The sequence below is a fragment of the Nanorana parkeri genome, unplaced genomic scaffold (genome assembly GCF_000935625.1).
Source record: "Nanorana parkeri isolate BGI_ZX_2015 unplaced genomic scaffold, ASM93562v1 scaffold202, whole genome shotgun sequence".
NCBI classification, from domain to species: domain Eukaryota; kingdom Metazoa; phylum Chordata; class Amphibia; order Anura; family Dicroglossidae; genus Nanorana; species Nanorana parkeri.
Genome location: NW_017306470.1, coordinates 1662204 through 1684557, shown reverse-complemented (window position 1 = coordinate 1684557; position 22354 = coordinate 1662204). Strand labels below are relative to the sequence as shown.

The window sequence follows — 22354 nt, the reverse complement described above, 5'->3', positions numbered from 1 at the left end:
CCCGCGGAACCTCTGTGTCTTGGAGCATGTGGCAGTGGGGATTAGGTAAGTAAAACTGCTTTACTCGGCCAACCTAGACCGAAATGAGCAGTTAACCCTTGCAGCCCCACTGCAAGGTGATTTTTTTTTGTTTCCCTTGAGATAGGCTGTAAAACACATGATAGTCCAGTTTATTGATTGTTCTCATGTCTCCATTCCAAAGTGAGTGTAAGCATTGTAAATACATTATTGACTTTAAATGTCCCCGTGTCCTATGTGCACAGTAATGTTTCATTACCATATCTAATAAAAACAAAGTAAGATAAGATTTGATTTCTATATCAGCTTATAGCAGTTAAAAGGGATTGCAGTGTGAACCACTGCTTTTAAGAAGAAAGTCATGTGTTTCTATTGTGAATAGTGCTGGCACCCAAGTATTCCTACAGTGCTCAAAGATCTGAGAAGATCATTAGACTATCTAGATGATTTTTTTGGCTATTAAAACTTGATCTGTACAGTCTTCCTATAGCGGGGTATTAATCCTCAGAGCTGGTGTTTTTACTCACTAGAACAGGGGTGCCCACGATTTTTTGTGTTAAGATCTACTTTTCAAATGACGAGCTACATGAGATCTACCAACGAAAAAAAAAAAGCTCTCTCTCCTTGCTCATCCTCCTGGCTGTCTCTCCTCTCTCACCTGACTGTCTTTCCTCGCTCTCTCTCCTGGCTGTCTCTCCTTGCACTCTGCCCTGGTTGTCTCTCCTTGTTCTCTCTCTTTCCTGGTGTTCTCTCTCTTTCCTGGCTGTCTCTCCTTGTTCTCTCTCTTTCCTGGCTGTCTCTCCTTGTTCTCTCTCTTTCCTGGCTGTCTCTCCTCTCTCTCTCTTTCCTGGCTGTCTCTCCTTGCTCTCTCCCCTGGCTGTCTCTCTTCTCTCTATTTCCTGGCTGTCTCTCCTTGCTCTCTCTCCTGGCTCACCTTGCTTTATTTTGCAAACGGTGCAGTGCAACATGCTGGGTAAACTAATATTCTTTGATGTAGTACATAGCACTTCAACCACCAGTATCCACCAGAAAGGTGTCAGGGAGCTTGGCTCAGCAGACTCAGGCTAATAGGTGATCATGTGTGCACAGCTAAATAAATATACCAAAATTGAATAAAGGGGCCACCATTCACACCCTTCTTGATCTACCAGCATCAGCTTTGAGAGCTACTGGTAGATCACGATCTACCTAATGGGCACCCCTGCACTAGAACATGTGAAAATTAAATTTACCCCCAAAAAAGATACTGACCTCAAAGCTATCTCTAACCCTTAAAGTTGATCTTTACCCCCTTTCATTATCAATCTCATCAGCATACAGCTCTGCATCCTGATATTAAATCATCTTACATTCATTAGTTAACCCCTTCCCGACCAATGGCAGGATTATACTGTTATGATTGTTCAGTTAATTAAGGACCGGTGACGGGATAATACCGGCATGCGGTACAATGAGCGCTGGTCTGTGGAGGGACCAGCGCTCATTGAGTTACTGCTGTTGCTGGGTTCCTTAGGGTCCTAGGCAGACCCTCAACAGCAGAATAGGTGGTCCCAGCCCTGTGATCACAGCGATAAGTAATCACTGTGATCACAGAGCCGTGACAGTCACAGAGCCGGCAGTAGCTCACAGAGTTGTACAGCTGCGAGGTGGCTGTGTGTTACAAACTGATACACAGTATCTCTGAGGAGAATACTGTATTTTCCTCAGATACTAAGTAGCAAAGCCCCTGTAAATAAAAAAATAACCTCTTAGTGCCCCCTAGTTTTAAAACAAAACAATAAAATGTAAAAATAAAAATTAGTTTTTATTTATTTTTTAAAGGAAAAAAGTATTAAAGTTTAAAAAAAAATCAATTTAATAAACAAATTATAAGAAAATATAGCGCAGAGGAGACAGACAAACATACCCCATTCTAAAATTGTTTCAAACGAAAATTGTATTTGTATTTCTATAACTCCCAAAATAAACTTAAACCCCAGATATATGATATACCCTATAAATCAGGACAAATAAAATAATGTATTATGATTTACTTTCTGTTAGCTGCTCATCTGTTAACTGCAAAATCTCGCAAGATGTCAGGCTCTTTTTATTTGCCCCCTCAGATGATGTGCACTGTCACATGTTCCAGTAGGCAGACCCAGAGTTCCAGATAGATTAATTAAGCTGCCCTTTTTTAAAAACAATGGACACTTTGAGAAGAATGGGGATGAAAAGAAAAAAAGGTATGCAAGGAATAAAAAGCCTGCAATTATCTATCAATATCTGTTTGTAGATTGCCATTACTAAGCATTTCTAAAGATGCTTTTGTTGTCATTTTGAAAATAAGGCTAAGTATGCAGGGTTTGTACATATTTTCTTTATGTATTCAAGCTGTGGGGAGTAAAAAACATATTGTTTAATTAACTCATCATAGCAGTGACTTATCCTTTATCAGAGGCTTCAATAGAAGGTTGTAATCAAACAAATGAGCTGTAAAGCATGCTTTATCTGTTGTGCTGTTCCTTAGTACTTCAGGAATCCTTTGTCATGAATTAAAGGTTTATTTATAACAGTGAAATTGTGTATATACAATAACAGTTTAAAAATGTATAAACTGTATACAAAACTGTATAAAAAAGCAAAAAAGAAACAAAAAACATGTGTTTCTCTTTAAGGTAACCCTAATGCTTTAAGAGACTCTCCTCGCTAAGTTAAAAATGACCACGCAAGCAAGTACTTGTAAAGAAGAAACCAAATATTTACCTCTGCTGCTACTCATGCTGTTCCAATCAAGACAAATCACACCCCAGAAGTCCACAAAGAAACCAAAACTTCCAGAAGTGATGATCTATATGGTCTTCTGCAGCTCTCACAGGTCCATCCTGATGACCTTCATGTCACCACTCAATCTCCTATAGCAGGGGTGGGGAACCTCCGGCCCTCTAGCTGTGGTGAAACTACAAATTGCATGAGGAATTGAAAGATTCTCACAGCCACAGGCATGACTCTCAGAGACAGATGCAGTTTCACCACAGCTGGAGGGCAAGAGGTTTCCCACCCCTGTCCTATAGTGACATAGAGGTCAGCAGGGGTAACCAGTGGGAGCTGCAGGCGACCACGAAGATCAACACACAATGGAAGGTGTTGGTTTTGTTGCATACTTTAGGACACTTTTTCAGGATGTGAACAGCCATGAGCAACATGGGCAGCAGGAGAGGTAAGTATTCTGTTTTTTTGTTGTTGCAGGAAATTGATGGTTGGAGAATGTTTAATGTGACAGGGTCTCTGTATACCTCTTTGACACTCAAACGCTTACACTTGGCCTGATTTCTAAAATGAAGTATCATTGCTGAGAGATACCAGGCCTCTGCTGAGATCTCCTAGCACGGCAAAATATTGATTCACGCTCTGGCCAACTAATCTCAGAAGAAAAAAGATTGCTGTGAATTTTCCTGATCAATAGCTATTGTTTGCCTTAGATCACTTGCATCAAGGGTGCTGCATAGTACACACTTATGTCTCCAACTCTCAGGAAAAATCAATAGAAGCCCCTTCCAAAGAAAGATATGATACTTGGGGGCTTTGGATCCATACCAAAATGATATTATTGGTGCAGTGTGATTATGTTATCTTGCTGTAATGATTTCATCATTGTAGAATAGCCTACTGGAGCAAAATTGTTTTCTTGAACAATATAGTGTACCTTGTGTTGTGTTTTAAGGCTGAGGCTGCATGGAAGTTTATACTTACCAGTCTGACTCAGGACTCCAGAGACACTCGCAAGGATCAACAGTATCATTGTAGTCTCCATTACCTGTGGATAATGCATTTATAATAAGTAATTTAAATGTCATTAGTATATTTAATTTATACACTTCAATCAAATTCAGGGTATTACAATTGACAGCTCTCTACTCTGGTTGCCTTCCAGATCAATTGCTGTTCAGCGATCGCATTCTGGCTATGTAAAACTGCATCCAATAAATTTTTTTCAAATGATTAATTTATTTAACCAAAAAAGGAGCACAGACAAAAAAAGAAAACACACAATTTCAAGTGCAATGTACATAATGCATAAAAGTAACCCATACAATATAAATACGGATCCAATATACATAAGGCAGCATCAGTAAAGAGTAGCATTGACATATTCCAGAAAAGAAGGACCAATGTCAGTCTCCTAAACAATGACCACCTGAGAACTAACAATACTCCTTTTATTTTCCATTTTTCCAGCTTTTATATATCCCAACTAGGGATAAAAGCATTGAAAGACAAGGACACATGGTAGATAGAGAGGTAGCAAAAAGCCAGGTAAGAAGAAAAAGAGCAGGCAAAGAGAAAAGTAGGAAGGGGAGAAACAAAAGAAAAGGGGGACCAGGAAAAAGGAAAGAGCTAGAGGCATTAGGCTGCCCAAACCCCAAGGCATAGAGTAAATAAAGCATCTGGGGATCATGCTTGAGCAAGCAGAGATATACGGTTCCCAAACAAGGCAAAACAGCCGGGAGCTATGCAGAGCCAAGAAGGTCCCTATATTCGATAAAGAAGGTGAATTCCAACCAAAATTATCAGGCGGTCCTAAAGGTTTTTTCTTGAAGCTTGAGGGCTGAAGTCTTCCATAGCTCACAAAGCAATTGTGGGTGGAGAGGTCTGTTTCCAACACAGGGGGATGCATACCCTTGCTGAGTTATCCCATGACATTTTATGGCAACTGTGATGTGTGTATAATAAGGCTGATAGCAGAATCAGCCTTGCAGAAGCACAGGGAGTCAGCATTGGGGATTTAAAGTGTATTTTCACCTTTGCATTTAGAAAACACCACTGTATGTTTGTTATCTGTTACCCTTCACACAGCATACCTAAAATATATGTATAGTTTTAAACATTTCTGATCTTTTCAGTTGTCTTTTTGAGCAAGTTTATAGATAAGACATTATAGGCTTAGAATGTACGGCATGATGAAGCTAAGGTTTTTTTTAAAAGGAGATTAACATACAATCTACCACCCAAACCTTGAGATATTTAACCCTTTGTGAGGACAGACAGCCTTGCATATCTAATTAACAACTGGTAATGGTGATTTTCCAGCACAGTGTAGACAGGATTATTTATGGCAAACATTACAATCCCCACCTTAACATGACATAGAAAAGGAGCGTTAAATATTTTTCAGCAAGTAAATAGGTAAGCAGCATTTTTAAAGGAGAGTTATGACTGAAGGGCAAATAAAAATATGGCTTACCTTTACTGTATTTGCATTCTGCCTAATTTCTTAAGTCGCAGCACATCACAGATAAATTGATCAAAACTCACAAAAAAACGGCCACCTGCAGCCCTGCTCCAAACTCCCTTCCTCTTAGGGGCCTTAACAGTGGATCCAGCCCACCCTCAGCTTTTTTTTTTTATTGTCCCTCTGCTGTGGCTGTGTTTCCTCAGAGGCGGAGTCTCAAGTGAAAAGACTAGCAGCGGCAATAGATGGTAAGAACCGCTGACTCAGCCTCCCTGCACTCTCCCCGCTCTTGCCCCTCTCTCTTCACTGCTCTTTCTCTTCTCTCATCAGCGCTCTTTCCCTTCTCTCTCTTTGCTCTGTGTCACTCTGACATCCTAACCACTGCTGATCGGATGCTTGTCAGCCAGTAGGGATCCCCAGTGACATAATTCACCATATATGGACTTGCCCATATGTGGTAAATGATGCTATACAGCATCTCCAAGCCAGCTGATGCATACAGTCTTCTGTAAAAACAGCAGTAAACAAGATCCTACCTTATTTGAAGATTGAAGGGCAGAAGACCAGCAGGAAAAATTCTACTGAAGATAGAGCTTCTGAAGCGGGAGAAGAGCTTCCCAATGCACTGCTGCATGTGGAGAAGGCAAGTACAGATGAAGGAGAGGAGGAGACATGGAGGAAAACAAGAGCTACACAGCAGCGCGGGCCTGGAAGGTGGGTATAGAGGAAAGGGAAGAAGAGGTAGTGACAGAGCTGCTGCACATGCCCATATATTTGTGGACGCGCAGCAGCTCTCAAGAAGAAGATCAGTGGGGAGGATCCCGACAGTATTGCCAGGATCTCTCCTCATTGTGGCACTTAGCCTCACCCACCATCTTAAAGGAGTGATTAAAGGCTTATGCTGCATTTTTGCTTATAGGAGTAAATTACACTATTTACTCCTTTAGCCTAAGGAATGCAATAATGAAGAAAACATAGAACCCCATAGTTCTCCTTTAAACAAGCTGCAAAAGTAAACATATACTTTAATGGATCTACATCAACATGGTTGTTCCTTGGAAATGAATCAAACAAATACATATAGTAGGGCTGGTAATGATTAAAATGTTTGTGTTCGATTAATCGAACTTTTTAAAAATCGATTAATCGATTAATTTCGATTAATTATAACGCACATACAGATCCAACTACATTGGCCTATAAACATACAGCACAGCAATGAAGTAATAAAATTAACTAGGATCACACTAATCCAGCATGTTATTAATCGCACGTGCCCTACTCAATATGGCCGCCGCTTGAGTGGGGCAACTCAGAATAATAACACCGGACTCCTCCCCCTTCCTTTCGTTAGCCGACGGAGCCACTTAGGGAAGGGGGAGGAGTCCGGTGACGTTGATGTCCGTGACGTCACTGGATCGCCAACGGGACTCCCGCAAGCCGGCTGAGAGGTGAGTGTTTTCATTAGCGATCAAAATAATTTTAATCGATCAAAAAGTTTAACGATTAATCAAGAAATTAATCTTTAATTTCCACAGCCCTAACATATAGGTATTTAATTACCTGTAAACCATAACAATTAACTTATCTTATTTGCTCCATTTAGGTCTGTTGAATACACCATTGACAGTATTTTGTTTACAGTGTCTGTTTGATACGTGCACAAATATACCTGTTAATCTTGCCAGACGTCCAGAGATGTCTTGTATATTGGTCACGCTGCAGTGTTCGATAAAATGCTATAGGAAGTAGGTTCTTACTGCAGAACACCTGTATTATAGACAAGAAGAGAGGGAGATGTGTTCTGTAGTCCAAGCACACTTGCTCAACTAGGGTGACAATGCAGCTCCTCCCTAGATATAGTGCAGCAAGTGAGTGTTGTCACCCAAGGACAGGAGGTGTTTTATTAATTTAACTGCCAAGAACTGGTAAGCTGCAATATATAATATTTTTGTTCTTGGGTTTAGATACACTTTCAGTCTGTAATAGAGACTTTTGATAAAGACAGTTGTTTTGTATTTATTTTTAGCATGTACACTGTCCATGTACAATACACAGAATACGTTGTATACACAGAAGGACTTTAATTATACACATTTCCTACACCCGCTAAAGCATTGGTATAAATGGTACGTGCTATTTAAGCAGCCACAACATAAACCATTGCATGTTTCGTGAATCCTCTCTACAGAAACCACTGTTCTAGACTTTCTCTGATGCCGATCCTAGGTCTAGAGCAACATTTCTCAACTTTTTTTAACATGGCACTTTTTAACAGTATGCAAGTTCTTGAGACGCCCCTATCTAAAATGTAAAAAACATAAATGAAAATTGTAAAAACAACAGGAGTCATCCTCTCCAAAGTCAATGCTGAGGCGTTTTGTAGACATGGCTTGGAGCCAAACACAAGGAATCCTATTGTTTTCTATGGTTCCTGTTCACATCTGAGCATTCTATTGCCTGTACCAAAACGGATGTAGATCAAAAAGTATGAGCTATTGGGGGGGAGGCAATAAAACAAACTCCCTTTCATATCAGAAGCCCCCCTTAACATCAAAGTTCCCCCACCAAAAAAATTTGAAGGCACCCTTGACAAACCCAGAGGGCACCATTGTTTACAAAGCCTTGACTAGACTGCTGATAAGATGATCCTTGCCATATGGGCTTGGGGACTCATGTTCAAGCCAAGCCTGGTTGGCTTGATTTAAACATCGCTCCACCCAAGGTCAGTGACTCTGGCTGCAGTGTTTTCATACTCTCTAGGTAAGAGCATATGACCAGTGCCTATTAGCCAATAAGGGAAGACACTGGACAGGTGCTAGAAGGAGCCAAAATTGTGGATTCATCAGGAAAGGTAATTATTAAGAATCTGTTTAGGCAGCAAGATATGTGAAAGGGATAACATATATTTTACATTTTAGATCCACAGTTTAATATTGAAATGTCACTGCTACATCCCTAATTTTCAGCCAGTGGACAGAGAGCCAACACTTACCTTATCTTGTATGAGAGCTTTTAAAGTAGATCTGGACTCTCCCCAATCCCTCAGAAGAGTGCATATGTGAAAGATAATATCAGGGCATATTTTTTTTTTTTTTAAACAGCGTGTGAACAAAGATTTGGTGATTATTTAATTTAGCTTCCCTGTGTATTTTTAATGGTTCACACCCTCTGTAAAGAAACTAGGGATCTTCTCTAGTCCTTTGGCCTTAAGCAAACAGACAGAAATGTTTGCTTATTGAAAAAAAAAAAGGGACCTATTGACATTAGAAAAACATTGTGCAAATATGGCATGACTGGGTGATAATCACCTTAGGTATAGGTAATTTGTGACTTTCGGAGAAATCCCTTAGTTTAACATTAAAGTAAAACTAAAGCAAAAACTTTTTTATTTTATTCTTAAAAAGGGTAAGGGAGGTTTATAACCCCTGTCAGCTTTTTTGCCATCTGCGTCCCATTGGGGAGATATCCTTTCACTTCCTGTTTGATAACCATGACAGAAAGTGTGAGGAAATTCGTAAAAAAAGAGAGAGAAATCCTTGGTGATCAGGTAGCAGAAATAGTGTCCCCATTGGAAAACATATTTAAGTTCTGGTGACAAGATAACATTTAGGATTTTCTTTCACTTTTGCTTTTAGTGATGATGGTCACCAGGACAAATAGAGAGGGTGAATCTCCCTAATATGGAAACAGACAGCAATAAAACCTTGCCAGGTGGCCTAATTCCTTTTCACTTTATCTAAACCTAAACAAACGTTTTGGCTTTAGTTGCACTTTAAGCAACTGCCAATGTGTTTTAAACTGTTTAGAAACTATTAGCAGGGACTGGAATTTACTAAATTGAAGGAATCATTGTCGCAATAATAAATATATGCTTATGGTGCCCATAAACATTAGATGGAGATTGAATGTGCCGACACAAAATCTGATTACAAAAGGAATTTTTGTACAAAAGATCTTTTCATATGGAACATGGATGCTTGGATCAGCTTAGTGTCTATGTTCAGGGGAAAAAAGATAAAAAGGAAGAGGACACCCCTTACTCTCAAAGAAACAGTTGGTCAGGAGATTTCTAGAGAGGTCACAGAATGCACTCAAACATGCAATGGGTTCCTCATCTAACTATAACCAGCCACATTGGGAGAAAATCTTCTGATGTCTGTAGGCACCTTTATACTCACAACACAAATATTTTCTGTTAATTACTTTCTGCTGGGCTTTCCAAAAGATTGCACTGGCGCCTATAAACAGTTTCATCCTGGACCAGTAACATAGTGTTTGTTGACTCTCATTAAGAACAATGCCCTCAAAAAAGCAAATATATTTTTGATTTGAAAATATAACCCTTTATTAACATACAAGACTTTAGTTAGTGTTAGCATTCACCCACTGTAGGAGGATTAAGGGCATTAAAGTGGATATACAACCCAATCACAACCATTTTATATAAACTTTAATATGCCAATGGAATGTAAAAAAAGTTATTGTCAATAGTTTTATATTTATAGCCTTCCTTAAAAAGCTCCTGGTGATCCTGCCATGGAGGTACTTGTTCAGGTGCTTCCTGTTGTAAGGTGGCAAGGCTCTGTACCTGTCTCCCAATCAAGGGTAGAATGGCCTGCAATTGGGATAAGAGAAGTTACTGGTGGACTCTGAGGAAACAGAGCATACATGCTTAAAAAAGTACTTGGAGAGGGTCCTGTCCCATACCATTTACTAGCAACTAGGGGTGGAGCTGTAGGATCCATATTGTATGTGTACACATACAATTCATGCCATACAGCTCCATTTCCTAGTTGCTAGGATACTGTATGCAGCCAAGTGGCCCAGTGTCAGGCATTGCCATTATTATACCCCTAAACAGGAATTAGACAGGAACATCTATTCCCCAGCCTGTCTTTAAGTGTGGAATTGAAGGATCACCTGCAGCACCATTAGCCTGGAGACTGGCTCCTCTGCAATGGTATATCTCCAGTCCGTGGTTTAATGCTGCTTATCCCTTACACAAATGTGAGTGATTACTTTTCTATGAATAAATATTGTGAGTGATATTGCGCTGGATCAGTGCGCTGTTTGTGTGTCATGCCCAGTTGTTGCTGAGGCACTCCCAATTTTCCCTTCTCCCTTTCCCCTGTTGGCCCCAAAGTCCCAGTTGGCCCCTGCTCCTCACTGTGCTCCTTCATGAGTCAACCTGTGAAATGGACTGTCTATTTCAACAAAGATTACACAGGCATTGTCCACTGTTGTCCCCATCAGAAAACTTGCCCTGGAAAAAAAGCTAATGCATCTCTGTTGACAGGAAATTGCTTTAAGAGACTGCAGGAGGTCAGGAGCACTAAAATGAATGGAAGGATAAAAGAAAGGGGGAAGCAAGTGTTTTATTTAAAAAAAAAAATCATGAATCATTTATGATATAAAGTGCTTTAGCAAACTATTGTCATCCAGGTAGAGTTTGCATCTGCGTTAAAGTGTATTTCCACTTTTGCACTCAGTAAACACCCACTATACATTTGTTATGTGCTTCCATTCACATGCTATGCCAAAACTTAATTGTTACCTTTTAGATGTTTCTGTGGAGAAGGTCTTTGGGCAGACTGCAAGCTATTTTGAACAATTTGAAAGGGAGTCCGTCCCCGAAGATATACTGGGGACACACCACGTTTCCTCTCATTAACATACAATGCTTTAAGATGTATAAACCATTGTTTAAATCTAGTTTAAAACTGATAATGGAATGAGCCACAGTATAGAAAAAGTTTATTATGGTATCATGGCCCCCTTCTTAACATTACACATGGGGGAATTTAGGCAGGATTTCTAAGCAAATAAAAAGCACTTAAAATGGAAGTGGTCATTTTTAAACATTATTTTAAGTTACACTATGTGAATGGAAACATGTAACAAATATAAAGTAGGAGTTATCCCCATTTGGCTGCATGAGTAGAAATACATCTGTTTTAAATACATTTGTTTTACAACAGAACTCAAATCTACAGTGTACAAAAAAAAATGTTAAGTCTCATGAAGTATATGCTACTTTAAATATTGCTGTAATTTCTTTATTATATATTATATACACTTTAATTCAGTTTAGATATTACAGCTCTCGCTATACAGTAATTTGGGCCCACTGCGAGAGTTGTGGCTCTCATACACAGGAGCCGTACTGTCATTTGTTTGGATCTTTCCCCTTGTCCACTCACAAAATGCTTTGTATTCTGTGAACTGTCCAATCCTGAAGTGACAAATCAACGTGCAGATCAAGCCTTTAGCGTGCCACCATAAAGAAGGGACCCTGTCAGGGGCGTAACTAGGACTCACAGGGCCCCATAGCCAAATTTTGTATGGGGCCCCCCAAACCACCCCAACACCCTCCTCCGCAACCTACCCCCACGGCACTACCTGCCTCCAGAACATGTTACTGTGCCTGCGCCGTCTCTGTAGTTACGCCACTGGTCAGAGGGCACAGTGCTGGATATAGTTAGAGGGTACAGTGCTGGGTATAGTCAGAGGGCACAGTGCTGGGTATAGTCAGAGGGCACAGTGCTGGGTATAGTCAGAGGGTACAGTGCTGGGCATAGCCAGAGGGCACAGTGATGGGTATAGTCAGGAGGTACAGTGATTGGTATAGTCAGCGGGTATAGTGAGGTGTATAGTCAGAGGGCACAGTTCTGGGTATAGTCAGGGAGTACAGTTCTGGGTATAGTCAGCGCGTATAGTGAGGAGTGTAATAGAATTGGGTACAGGTAGAGTATGGGAATTCATCTTTTACAGTCAATAGAGGATTGATGAGAGTAGATGGCAAAAATGCAATGAAGATGTGACTGTCACAAGCAGATGGGATCGCTGTGCACACACACAGCCGGCTCTCCTACACACAGGCACACACTGTCACTCACCAATCTTAGCCAGGATGCCACCAGAATCCACACTGCCACCAGGTATGGGGTCTCCACCATGTGCCATTCGCAGTGCACCACCTGCAAGACCAGTGGCGGACCTAAGGAACAAAGGGCCCTGGTGCAAGATTTTTTTTGCCCCCACCCCCAAAAAAAAAACCCACAAACACAGCGCTCTCCTCCCGCAAAGCTCAGCCGGCTGTCACACTTTCTCTCCACCCCGCTGGGACACAGAGCAGCGCCCAGTGGGGAGGAAAGAAAGCAGGGATGCGTCGCTGTATCGGTCGAAAAATTGCACTTTCAGCATTTAGCCAAAAGTGCCAATTTCGGCCGATATATTTTGGCATCCGATATATCAGTGCATCCCTAATATTTACAGCAATGCAGAATGGCAAAGGCTACAGAGAACTACACATCCCAGCAATACTTTATATAACAATGGCATTTCTGTATAAAGTACTGCAGAGATTTGTAGTCCTCTATAGAGGGTGTCATTCTGCATTTCATCCCCCGCCATCCTCTTCCCGATCCTCATGATAAACGGCAGAGCTCTTGTCCCCGGTCTCTCCTCCGACTCCCGGCCGAGCCTATTTGCAGGGCAGACCAGAGCAGAACTCCACACGTCCCTATGTTAATCTGGCCCTGGACCGGGCCCACCTCTGCCCCAGCCCCATAGCGACCGCGTGGGGCCCCATGTGACTCTTTAATCTTTCCTTTAATTCACCCTTTTACTGTGATTTTGCATGGCACTATCCATTGCTGTACTACGAGCACCATCGAGCTACATCGGTCACAGTCCAGAGCTATATTGCTCCAAATGTAAAAGTGACAGCCCAGCCTCACAGATTATACCAGGAGAGCCGTTCTTCCAATGTAAATCGTCAGTCTGACATCGAGTCTTGCCTTGTGATTGGTACAACTCATAAAACTGGTTAAAATTTACATTTTGAGGATTCATAATTGCTCTTGAAATGCATGAATGGTCCAGCTGAATGGAGTTAGAACACTAGAGAAATTATGTGCTAAGCGGCACAAGGGTATTTTCTCAGGAACCTTAAAACAAACGTGAGGGCGCAAGGCTAGAGGGACTATGAAACTAATTAAAACAAAGTGAGGGAAGCAAGAGGAGATTGAACACTTACTTTTAAGTGGGTCTCGGGACCGGATGGATGTAGAACAGTGGAGGAGATTGTGGAGTCCAATGTGTACAATCAGTGAAGGCTGGTGTGTTGCATGTGGGGATAATTCAACAGACTGTGAATGAGGCATTTATGGGAAACGAAAAACAATAGTTTGTTATGAAACTAAAGTGTGAACAGTGAAACTCTGAGTGATTCATTAAGAGCGACATGATAGTCTGTGGTATGACGAACGATCTTTTGAGTCAAGCGGGGATGAGCAGGGCATTCAATAAAAAGGGTTAAAAAGTTCCGTGGTGATGTGCTGAGACTGTGGCTCCAGGTATTGCGTGTGGAATCTATTATATATTGATTCATAGCTTGGGGCTTGTATTGAGGATAATCTGTATAAGGAGAAGTCTATTTAGTATTCATAGTGTAAAGGTGAAGAATTTGGGGGTGAATTGGAGCTTAGATGGTAAAAAATATAAAATTATGAAAAAAATTTATTTCAATAGTTATAATTAAAATTTAAAAATTGTTGGATTTAAAAACATATGTCGATTATGAAAATGGTGGGAATTGAAATATATAGGGGGATTAGAAAAGAAATGGGAAGATGGGGCGGGAGCACTCAAGTGATCAGGTTTCTGTATAGGCATGCGGCTCGGGCTGATAGTAGATGCCTATGAGAGACCTGTGCTCGTGCTGATGGACACGAACATCTATAAGGGGGCGGAGCCAATTCGATCGTGTGTCCAGAGCCTTAGGTGGGCCTCAATGAATTATAAAACAGTTACAATTTCCAATTCCTCATTTAACCCTGTTGGAGCAAGAGTGTTGAGTTTGTAGATCCAAAAAGTTTCTAATTAATAATTTTATATTTTTTACCATCTAAGCTCGAGCATTCACCCACCACCTTACCAACCTGATCCCTCTTCACCTTACCACTATCCCGGCCGATTTACCATCCTACATCATCACCACGGCACGGACACTGGCCCAGTCACGTTCATCTCACAGCTCGAGTTTCTCCACCCGCTGCTGCAGCCCAGCCTGACGCCAGTCTTCACATCACCGGCACTTTACATTGCTTCAGCGGGGACACGGACACATTGTGTGTGCCATCACGTGCACCCCTGTCCACTCCTCTCTTCTCATTTCCCTGAGATGAGCCACCCGATGCAACACACCAGCCTTCACTGATTGTACACATTGGACTCCACGATCTCCTCCATTGTTCTACATCCATCCGGTCCCGAGACCCACTTAAAAGTAAGTGTTCCATCTCCTCTTCCCTCACTTTGTTTTAATTAGTTTCATAGTCCCTCTAGCCTTGCACCCTCACGTTTGTTTTTTGGTTCCACAAGTGCAGGCACTCCTCCTGTCTCCCAGGGCTGCAGGCGAGGTAGAGCTACAGTATCCCATTCCCCCGGCCCAATCCGAGAGCGCTGTCCGTACTATTCTTATGTGCTTTTTTCTCAGGAACCTTCTGGTCTTTGTGTTAAAAATGCTGCACAAAATAGCTATTAGGCTTAGACTGTTAGGTGTTTACCTATGATACTAATTACAGTTAGAAGTTTATCTAGGGCAATCATACAAAGGTGAGCGAACTTCTTTAGAAGAATGAAATCAGATAAAATAGTAACCGCATCCTATTTAATAAAAAAAGTAACTAAACAGAATGACCAATAAGAAAGGCCCTACTCCTATAAATACATGCCGTGACACACTCCAGATTATTCTGTACTGCAGAGACTGAGGTAAGGAACTTCCTGTCCTCTATCAAATTATTGGGCTTAAAGGTGCTCAGTAAACACATTTTTTGAGCCTGCATTTATTGCTCTGGGTGGTCATTTTCTTGCCTGCTGACACAAGTTTACACCCTCTGTGTTACCTAAACACTCACACTCTCCACAAGACCTTTGGCCATTTTTAGTTAAAGTAGATCCAAACCCACTAACCCACTAAACTCACTAACATCTCATATAAGCTCTATCATGTTCGTCCAATCTCAGAAGCTGTTTTCAATCTTTTGAAAGGGTAATTCCACTTTTCCAGGTGAATTTAGAAAAATGGAATTACCCCCTCCAATCTGGCTCCCTCTTCCCTCCCGCTATACTTACCTTTGGGCGAACACTCCTTCCCTTCTGCTGGTGCGGGTATACTATCCATACCATGTACTGCCATGTAGTGCAGCCTTGCAATCTGGATTATAAATTTTACTTGCAAATGGCGAGAACTCTTTGGTCATTGCTAAGAAGTGCTTCTCATTGGTCAGCGCACTCAAATGACCACGCTGACCAATGAGTGCTTGCCATTTGAGAGCGAAATTCAAAATAGAGAGCGCAGTGCTGCGCTACATGGCAGTTCGGGTTATGGATAGTACACCCGCACCAGCAGAGGGGAAGGAGCGTTTTCCCAAAAGTAAGTATTGCAGGGGGAGGGGGATAGGGGGACAGATTGGAGGGGGTAATTCCAGTTTCCAACATGCACCTGGGAAAGGGGAATTACCCTCTAAATATACAGCTTTGATTAAAAGCATACCTGTTAATTGTTCCGTGAAGGTCCTTTTTCAGGCACCTCCTATTATGGGGTGAAAATGATTTCTCAATTGTTCTCTTGCATTGTCACCCTGTCACATACAACCCCAGTGAAGACTGCAGGTGGCTAGGCATACATACATTACACATGCTGGTCAACAGTTGACGCTGGAGCAAATGCATGTATACAGGGAGGGAATAAGCGGGCTGTAGGTGATCTGTTGCACTGAGATGGAAAAAAAGGATGAAAAGAGGTGAAAACAGTATTTTATGAAATACTATGCAATTGTTTATGATCCACAGTGATTTTGCAAACTATATTTAATCAAATTAAGGTTTAGATCTATGTTAAAGGAAACCTTTAAGTTTAGATGTATGTTAAAGGTAATCTTTCAAATTTTGTTTCTAGGTATTCCTGTGCAAGAAATAAGATTAAAGTGAGTAACATTTTCTCTCTTGTTTTTATGTATAAATGGTAAAATATGAGTACAATCATATTACCTCATTACTTATGTCACCTCTGTTTCCTATTTAATAGCCCCGCACTGTAATTATGTAATGCTGATTTTTACATCTAACATCAAATCTACCAAACAGCGTCTGTTAAACGGGCCATACACTTTTCGTTTTTGGTAGGGGATTATCACTGCCACTGAGCATAAATGAAAGGTGGGGGAATTAATCATAACTGCTCATGACCACCATCAATGAAAGAGGTGGGGGGATCAATTATCACTGCTCTGACCACTAATGCAAGAGGTGGGGGGAATAATTATCTTTGCCACTGACCATTAATAAAAGGGGTGGGGGGATCAATTATCACAGTTCTGACCACCAATGAATGGGGTAGAGTGGATGAGGGTTAGTTTTCACTGCCACTGACCACCAATGAAAGGGTTGGAGGTGTTAATAATTACTGCCACTGGTCAACAATGAAGGGGTGATGGTGGGGGATTAATTATTACTACCATTGACTAACAATAAAAGGGGGAGGGATACTTTTTACTGTCACTGACCATCAATGAAAGAAAGGGTTAATTATTTATTACCACCAATGTCTACCAACTAAATATATATAACAAAACAAAATAAGAAATGTGCCACATTATAAGCCCACTTTGGCCACACCACATTTCTCTTATCTTTCCTTTTAAGGTGTTCCTTCTAATTATTTTCAAATGTTGTCAACTATGCTTTGGAGTGTAGTGAAAGGGGATGAAGGGGGTGCAAGGGCTACAGTTCACATTGAAGCAATGGTGGAGCTCCTAAAATGTACACTGCAGTAGCAGTGGTTGAGAAAGAGCCCACAATTTTTGAGGAGTATAGGGGAGGCGGGGATGCAGGGGTGGGAGAAGCAAAAAATTAACATTGGAGTGTAGGGTAGACATAATGAAGAAGCCTACAATCTACATTGGAGTACAGGGGAGTCTGATATTTGGGGATATTAGCACATATGGTGAACACTTTAAGGATGCAGTCCACTTTTTTTTTCTGTTTGAGGGCCTGGTAGCCAACTTTTTATTGAAACAAAAGATCATACATATCTTGGATACCCTTGCAAGGGTTGTTCAGTACAACATCCATGCACTGCTTGCAACATAACACAAGTATAGCCTCCTGGCTTCCACTATAAACATTACCAATTCTAAACCTACTGGCCCTCTTGGAAGTGCTATCCCACACTTGTACTGGTCGCCTCTAAGGCTCACGGCTCTCCTTGCCTCACCAGTTCTCCCCAGACTCCCTGGCTGTCTTCGTGTGCCTCCAGCACACACACCACCTGACTCCACTTTGATTTCTGGGGGAGTCCTCCTGACTCCTGAACACCAACTGTTCCTATGTTCACGATGATCTCACCTGACTCCTCTATGACTTATGGGGGAGTACTCCTGAACATGGTCTGGTCCTATTCTATAGGCGATTCCATAGTCTAGTCTCGGAGGGGCACTGCCAGAAAATAAGTCCCCCCACATCTCCCTCTCCCACCACCATCTCTGTGCCCACTCCCCCCCTGGCTCTTCCACTGCCACTGTGCCCATCTCTCTCCTCTCCCACTGCCACCTCTGTGTCCACTGCCCCCCCCTCCGGCTCTTCCACTGCTACTGTGCCCATCTCTCTCCCACCACCGCCTCTGTGTCCACTGCCACCCCACCTCTTCCACTGCCACCGTACCCATCTCTCTCCTCCCCCATTGCCACATCTGTGTCCCCCCCTCGGCTCTTCCACTGCCACTGTGCCCACCTTACTGCTCTCCCACCACCGGTGTGTCTACTGCCCCCCCCCCCCTCTGGCTCTTCCACTGCTACGGTGCCACCCCTTTCCTCTCCCACTGCTGCTGTTTCCACTGCCCCCCTCCACGGCTCTCCCCCCGGGGTGCATCGCACTCACCTGTCCTCTCCTTCTGGGATCTTTTCTCCGCTGCCAGCGTTGGGCGGTCTGTACTCACACAAATTAGGCAGCCGTGGGCTGAGGTGGCCACCTAATTTGCCTGACTACAGTGCAGCCACTACTTTGGGTCCCGATTGTTCGGTGCGGTTGGAGGGAGGGAGCGATGATGTTCTTGGGAAAAGGGGGGTGGGGTCTACTACTAGTACTGTGCCATTTTGTTTACAATGAACCGCAGTACACTGTGAGAGTGATAGCTGTATGCAGTGCCACTAGTACCGTGGGTGGATCCGCCACTGATTTCCCAGGAGCTAATTTCTCTAGCCACCATCATTTCCTTAAGGACTGTGCACACCTGTGCAATCATTGGGTGTTGGTTACTGCTAAACCCTGGACCCAGGACTGGAGCTTTCGTCCCTCGTGAATCTCTTTAAAACCTCCCAGTTCCAGGATACCAAGCAGAATCCAGACAAACCCTTGCTTCCTAAAACCTCTCAGCCCATGTGGCTGAGTGTCATGGGTGATCATAACATAATTTACATTGGAGAATAGGGGAGAAAGGATGCAGGAGGCAGAGTTAGCCTACAATCTGCCATGTAGTATTGGGGATGGAGGATGTAGATGGTGGAAGGAGCCTACAATCTACATTGGAGTATAGAGGATGGAGAATGCCGGGGTGGAAAGAGCCTATAATCTACTTTGGAGAATAGGGGAAAAGGGATGCAGGAGGTGGAGGCAGCCTACAATCTACCTTGTGGTATAGGAGAGGGCTGTGGCTGGGAAGTGGGAGTGAGTGGAAAGAGTCTACAATTTACTTTAGGGTTTAGGCAAAGAGGGAGTATGAGGGTTGAAGATCCTATCCAATCTATGCCGGGGTACATAAAAGGGGTGGTACAGGGGGTGGACGTAGTCTACAATCTTTGTTGAGGTATATGGGAAGGGGGTGGGAAGAGCCTACAGTCTACTTTGGGTTATAGGGCAAAGGGGAATGCAGAGCATGGGAGGTAGACTCTGGCATCATATAGTTTGGTGGAGAAGAGGTTGTACAAACCGATTGTACAAGATTTTAGAGCTGGTTCCATAATACAATTTTTTTTTTTACATTTACACCTATTTTTATACTTCAGGTTAAAGTTTACAAAAAGGAAATATTATACAAACTGGAGTGCATAGGTACATAGGCACATACATAGGTGATACTGAACCTGCATATTCAATATGTATTTTTATTAATGATATATTTTTATTGATGACATTATTTTGTACTTTATTTTTTGGTTCTAAATTATGTATACAACAATTTAGTGAATAAATGTTTTTCTAAGACTTTTATATACGAGGTCTGGACTGGTTTCTAAAAAGCCCCCTTTTTTCTCCCCACTGGGTCCTTGCGCAGCCCACTGCGGAAACAATCTGTTCCTTTGTACAAGTTGGGGTTTGCTGACACAGTAAAACTGGTCATACACTTTACTTTCTCATTGTGCAGTCAACTAAATTTAGGCTGAATGATGCAAACAAACAACATATCCCACAAAAGAGTAGATTACACAATCAGATTGTAAAGTGTCATTCCAAAGGGTTGGGGATGCTAGCTTTCCTTTCATCCTTAAATTGGGGTATCACTAAAATGGCTCTGTAAAATATCTGATTTGGTAAGCAGCTAATACACTGCAAAGGTATCCCAGAATCCCAGGGTTAGTTAAAGACACGGCCAACCTGCTTGAAAATGGAATTTGTCTAATTGAAAGTTTATACTCATTCACTTGTGTATGTTCATTTGGCTTTTAATAAAATCCATACAAATATGCATTTGGAATGAAACAACAAATGTCTAGATTGCAGGACATGTGTCATGGCTATTTGGATTATGCATGCCATACATGTATTTGTAAAAGTATTTCTTCTGCTTCTAGGCAATGAAGACTTTTAGCACTTTGGTTCTCTTGGCTACAGTCCCAGGAATTTTGGGTCAGATAGGTGAGTTGTGAAGAATATTATCATAAAAAACTGAAAATAATATCTATATGGAGGACAATCTGCCACTGCCATTAGCTTATAAAGATAAGACTTCAAGGATTACAGTAAACACATTCACCAAGTTGATTTCTAAAGTCCTTAATTTAGATATAAACTAGGGCTGATACTGATTAAAATTTTCGTGTTCGATTAATCAAATTTTTTTTAATCGATTAATTTAGTTCAATTATAACGCACATACAGATCCAACTACATTGGCCTATACCCATACAGCACAGCAATGAAGTAATAAAATGAACTACGTGTATGGCCGAGCGATGTGTACAAGCCACACAAAAGAGGCTAAGGACAGGTTCCTTTGAAGCCAGGTGGGGCTCACAGCCAAAATTCAATCCGGTGTGTAAACGAGTTTATTTCTGCATAGGATGCTGTGACTAAAGAGTGTATTTAGAGGCAAGAAGCCTACCTTATATTATGAAAGTAATGGCCCTTTAAGTTAACCTGTGGTTAGATCAATGAAACAGGTTCTCTTAAAAGTCACCCTTCCTACCTGCAGATACTCACCTACCTTTTGCTCCCCCACTGCTCCATTCAGTCACAGCAGGTGAAAAACAGAACTTTGAGCAGAAGCTCAAAGTCACAATTTGGAGCTTACACAGGGCTGGGGGCTCCCCCTCCTTCCCCATGTGTTAGCACTAGGTGCCTCAGGAGGCAATCAGACAAATCAGTACTGTCACATCTGGTGAAGGGGAGGGAGTCCCGTGCCCCCCCACCACCCAAAAGTACCATGTATTTAACTTATATTATGACATTAAATGGAGAAGCAGTGGATCAAAGGGAAGCTGTAGATGGATAGATGGGGAGGGTGGCAATAAAAGTGTAACTAAACCCAAGTTACAAAATGTGCATTCTAGTTGTTTTTCCAATGAGTGTTCCTTTTCCTTTCAAAATTTTGATCAAAATTTTCAGTATGGCACTTTCCGTTTAAGGATGACAACCCTGCCTTTGCAGGGTTCCCCAGCAGGGACTGTGTGGTCACCCCTGACGTGATTTTGCCCTGGAATACAATAGTATCTGGCACAGAGAGTGCTGGTACTAACACCCTCTTCCAATGATGTCAGTAAGTTGCAAGGTCAGCATAGAGACTGACATCCATGAGGCACACTTGCACATTGCATCATGTGAGGGATGGAGTGCACATAAGAAGGATGATACGTGCATTGCACCAGCCCCAGGTTGGAAGTTTGTGGATGCTTCCTTCAAGATTTGTTGGGCAATGAAAAAAACAGAATGAAAAATAAGATATTTCTACAGCACAACTCCCCCCAAAGAAAAAAGACAATGCACTGACTGTTACTTTGTCAATCGACACTTGATTTAATTACACGAACCTGTGCTTCACCCTGATTGGTCAAAGCACAGGTACACTTTTAACAAAGGTTATCCAACTATGCAGGTCATCATATGAAAATTTCTAATGGTACTTTGTAAGTAGACATCTGATCATTTTATTCAACTTTCTAATATTTTCCCTTCCACAGTCACCCATTTACTAGGTGTCATCTTCTTCTTACACAGATATGGATGGAAAAGCCTTCTCTTTCTACCGGAAAGACAGTGGACCTGTAGAAATATCACCCAAAACATTTAACACCTTCACTGCATTCACTCTGTGTCTGAAAACATGTACAAATCTCACAGAGAACATGCTAATGTTCAAACTGTTCGATATGGTCAACATGAATAAATTTGCCATGCTACTTGATGCCAACCCAAGCACCTTCACTGGAGCAGATTTACTGATCTTTTATGAAGATCTGCAACTGAGCTTCCACTTCCCAGACACTGACACTAACAAGTGGAGGAGCATATGTGTGGCGTTTGACTCAAACTCTGGAAGACTACTGTTCTGGCTCAATGGGAAACTGTATCAAAGTGAAGATGTACAGAAAGGGTTGACAGATTTCGTTCCTATGAGTATAATTATTGGGAGGAGTTTTGTTGGTGAAGAAAATTCAGCAGTAGCTCAAATAACAGATGTCAACATGTGGAGCACAGTGTTAATGTCACATGACATAGAGAGATTTATTACAAATAAAGTGACAGGTGATGTGATTAACTGGAGATTGTTAAATTACAAAACCAGGGGTGTAGAAATTATTGAGCCATGCCACTGTTCTGAAAATTCATGGAACCTCTAGA

The 22354-nt window shown here is 41.8% G+C and overlaps 1 protein-coding gene across 1 annotated transcript; it reads left to right on the top strand.

Annotated features, from left to right (window-relative positions):
- Positions 1-20134: 20134 nt before the first annotated feature.
- LOC108786303 (C-reactive protein-like) lies at positions 20135-22354 on the top strand. Its single transcript, XM_018555563.1, has 2 exons — positions 20135-20152; positions 21731-22354. The coding sequence occupies exon 2, from the start codon at positions 21733-21735 to the stop codon at positions 22351-22353; it is 621 nt and encodes a 206-aa protein (XP_018411065.1). The 5' UTR covers positions 20135-20152; positions 21731-21732; the 3' UTR covers position 22354.

What these genes read in the sequence shown, in the direction of transcription:
- LOC108786303 (XM_018555563.1), top strand. Translation starts at nt 21,733, where the DNA reads ATGGATGGAAAAGCCTTCTCTTTCTACCGGAAAGACAGTGGACCTGTA.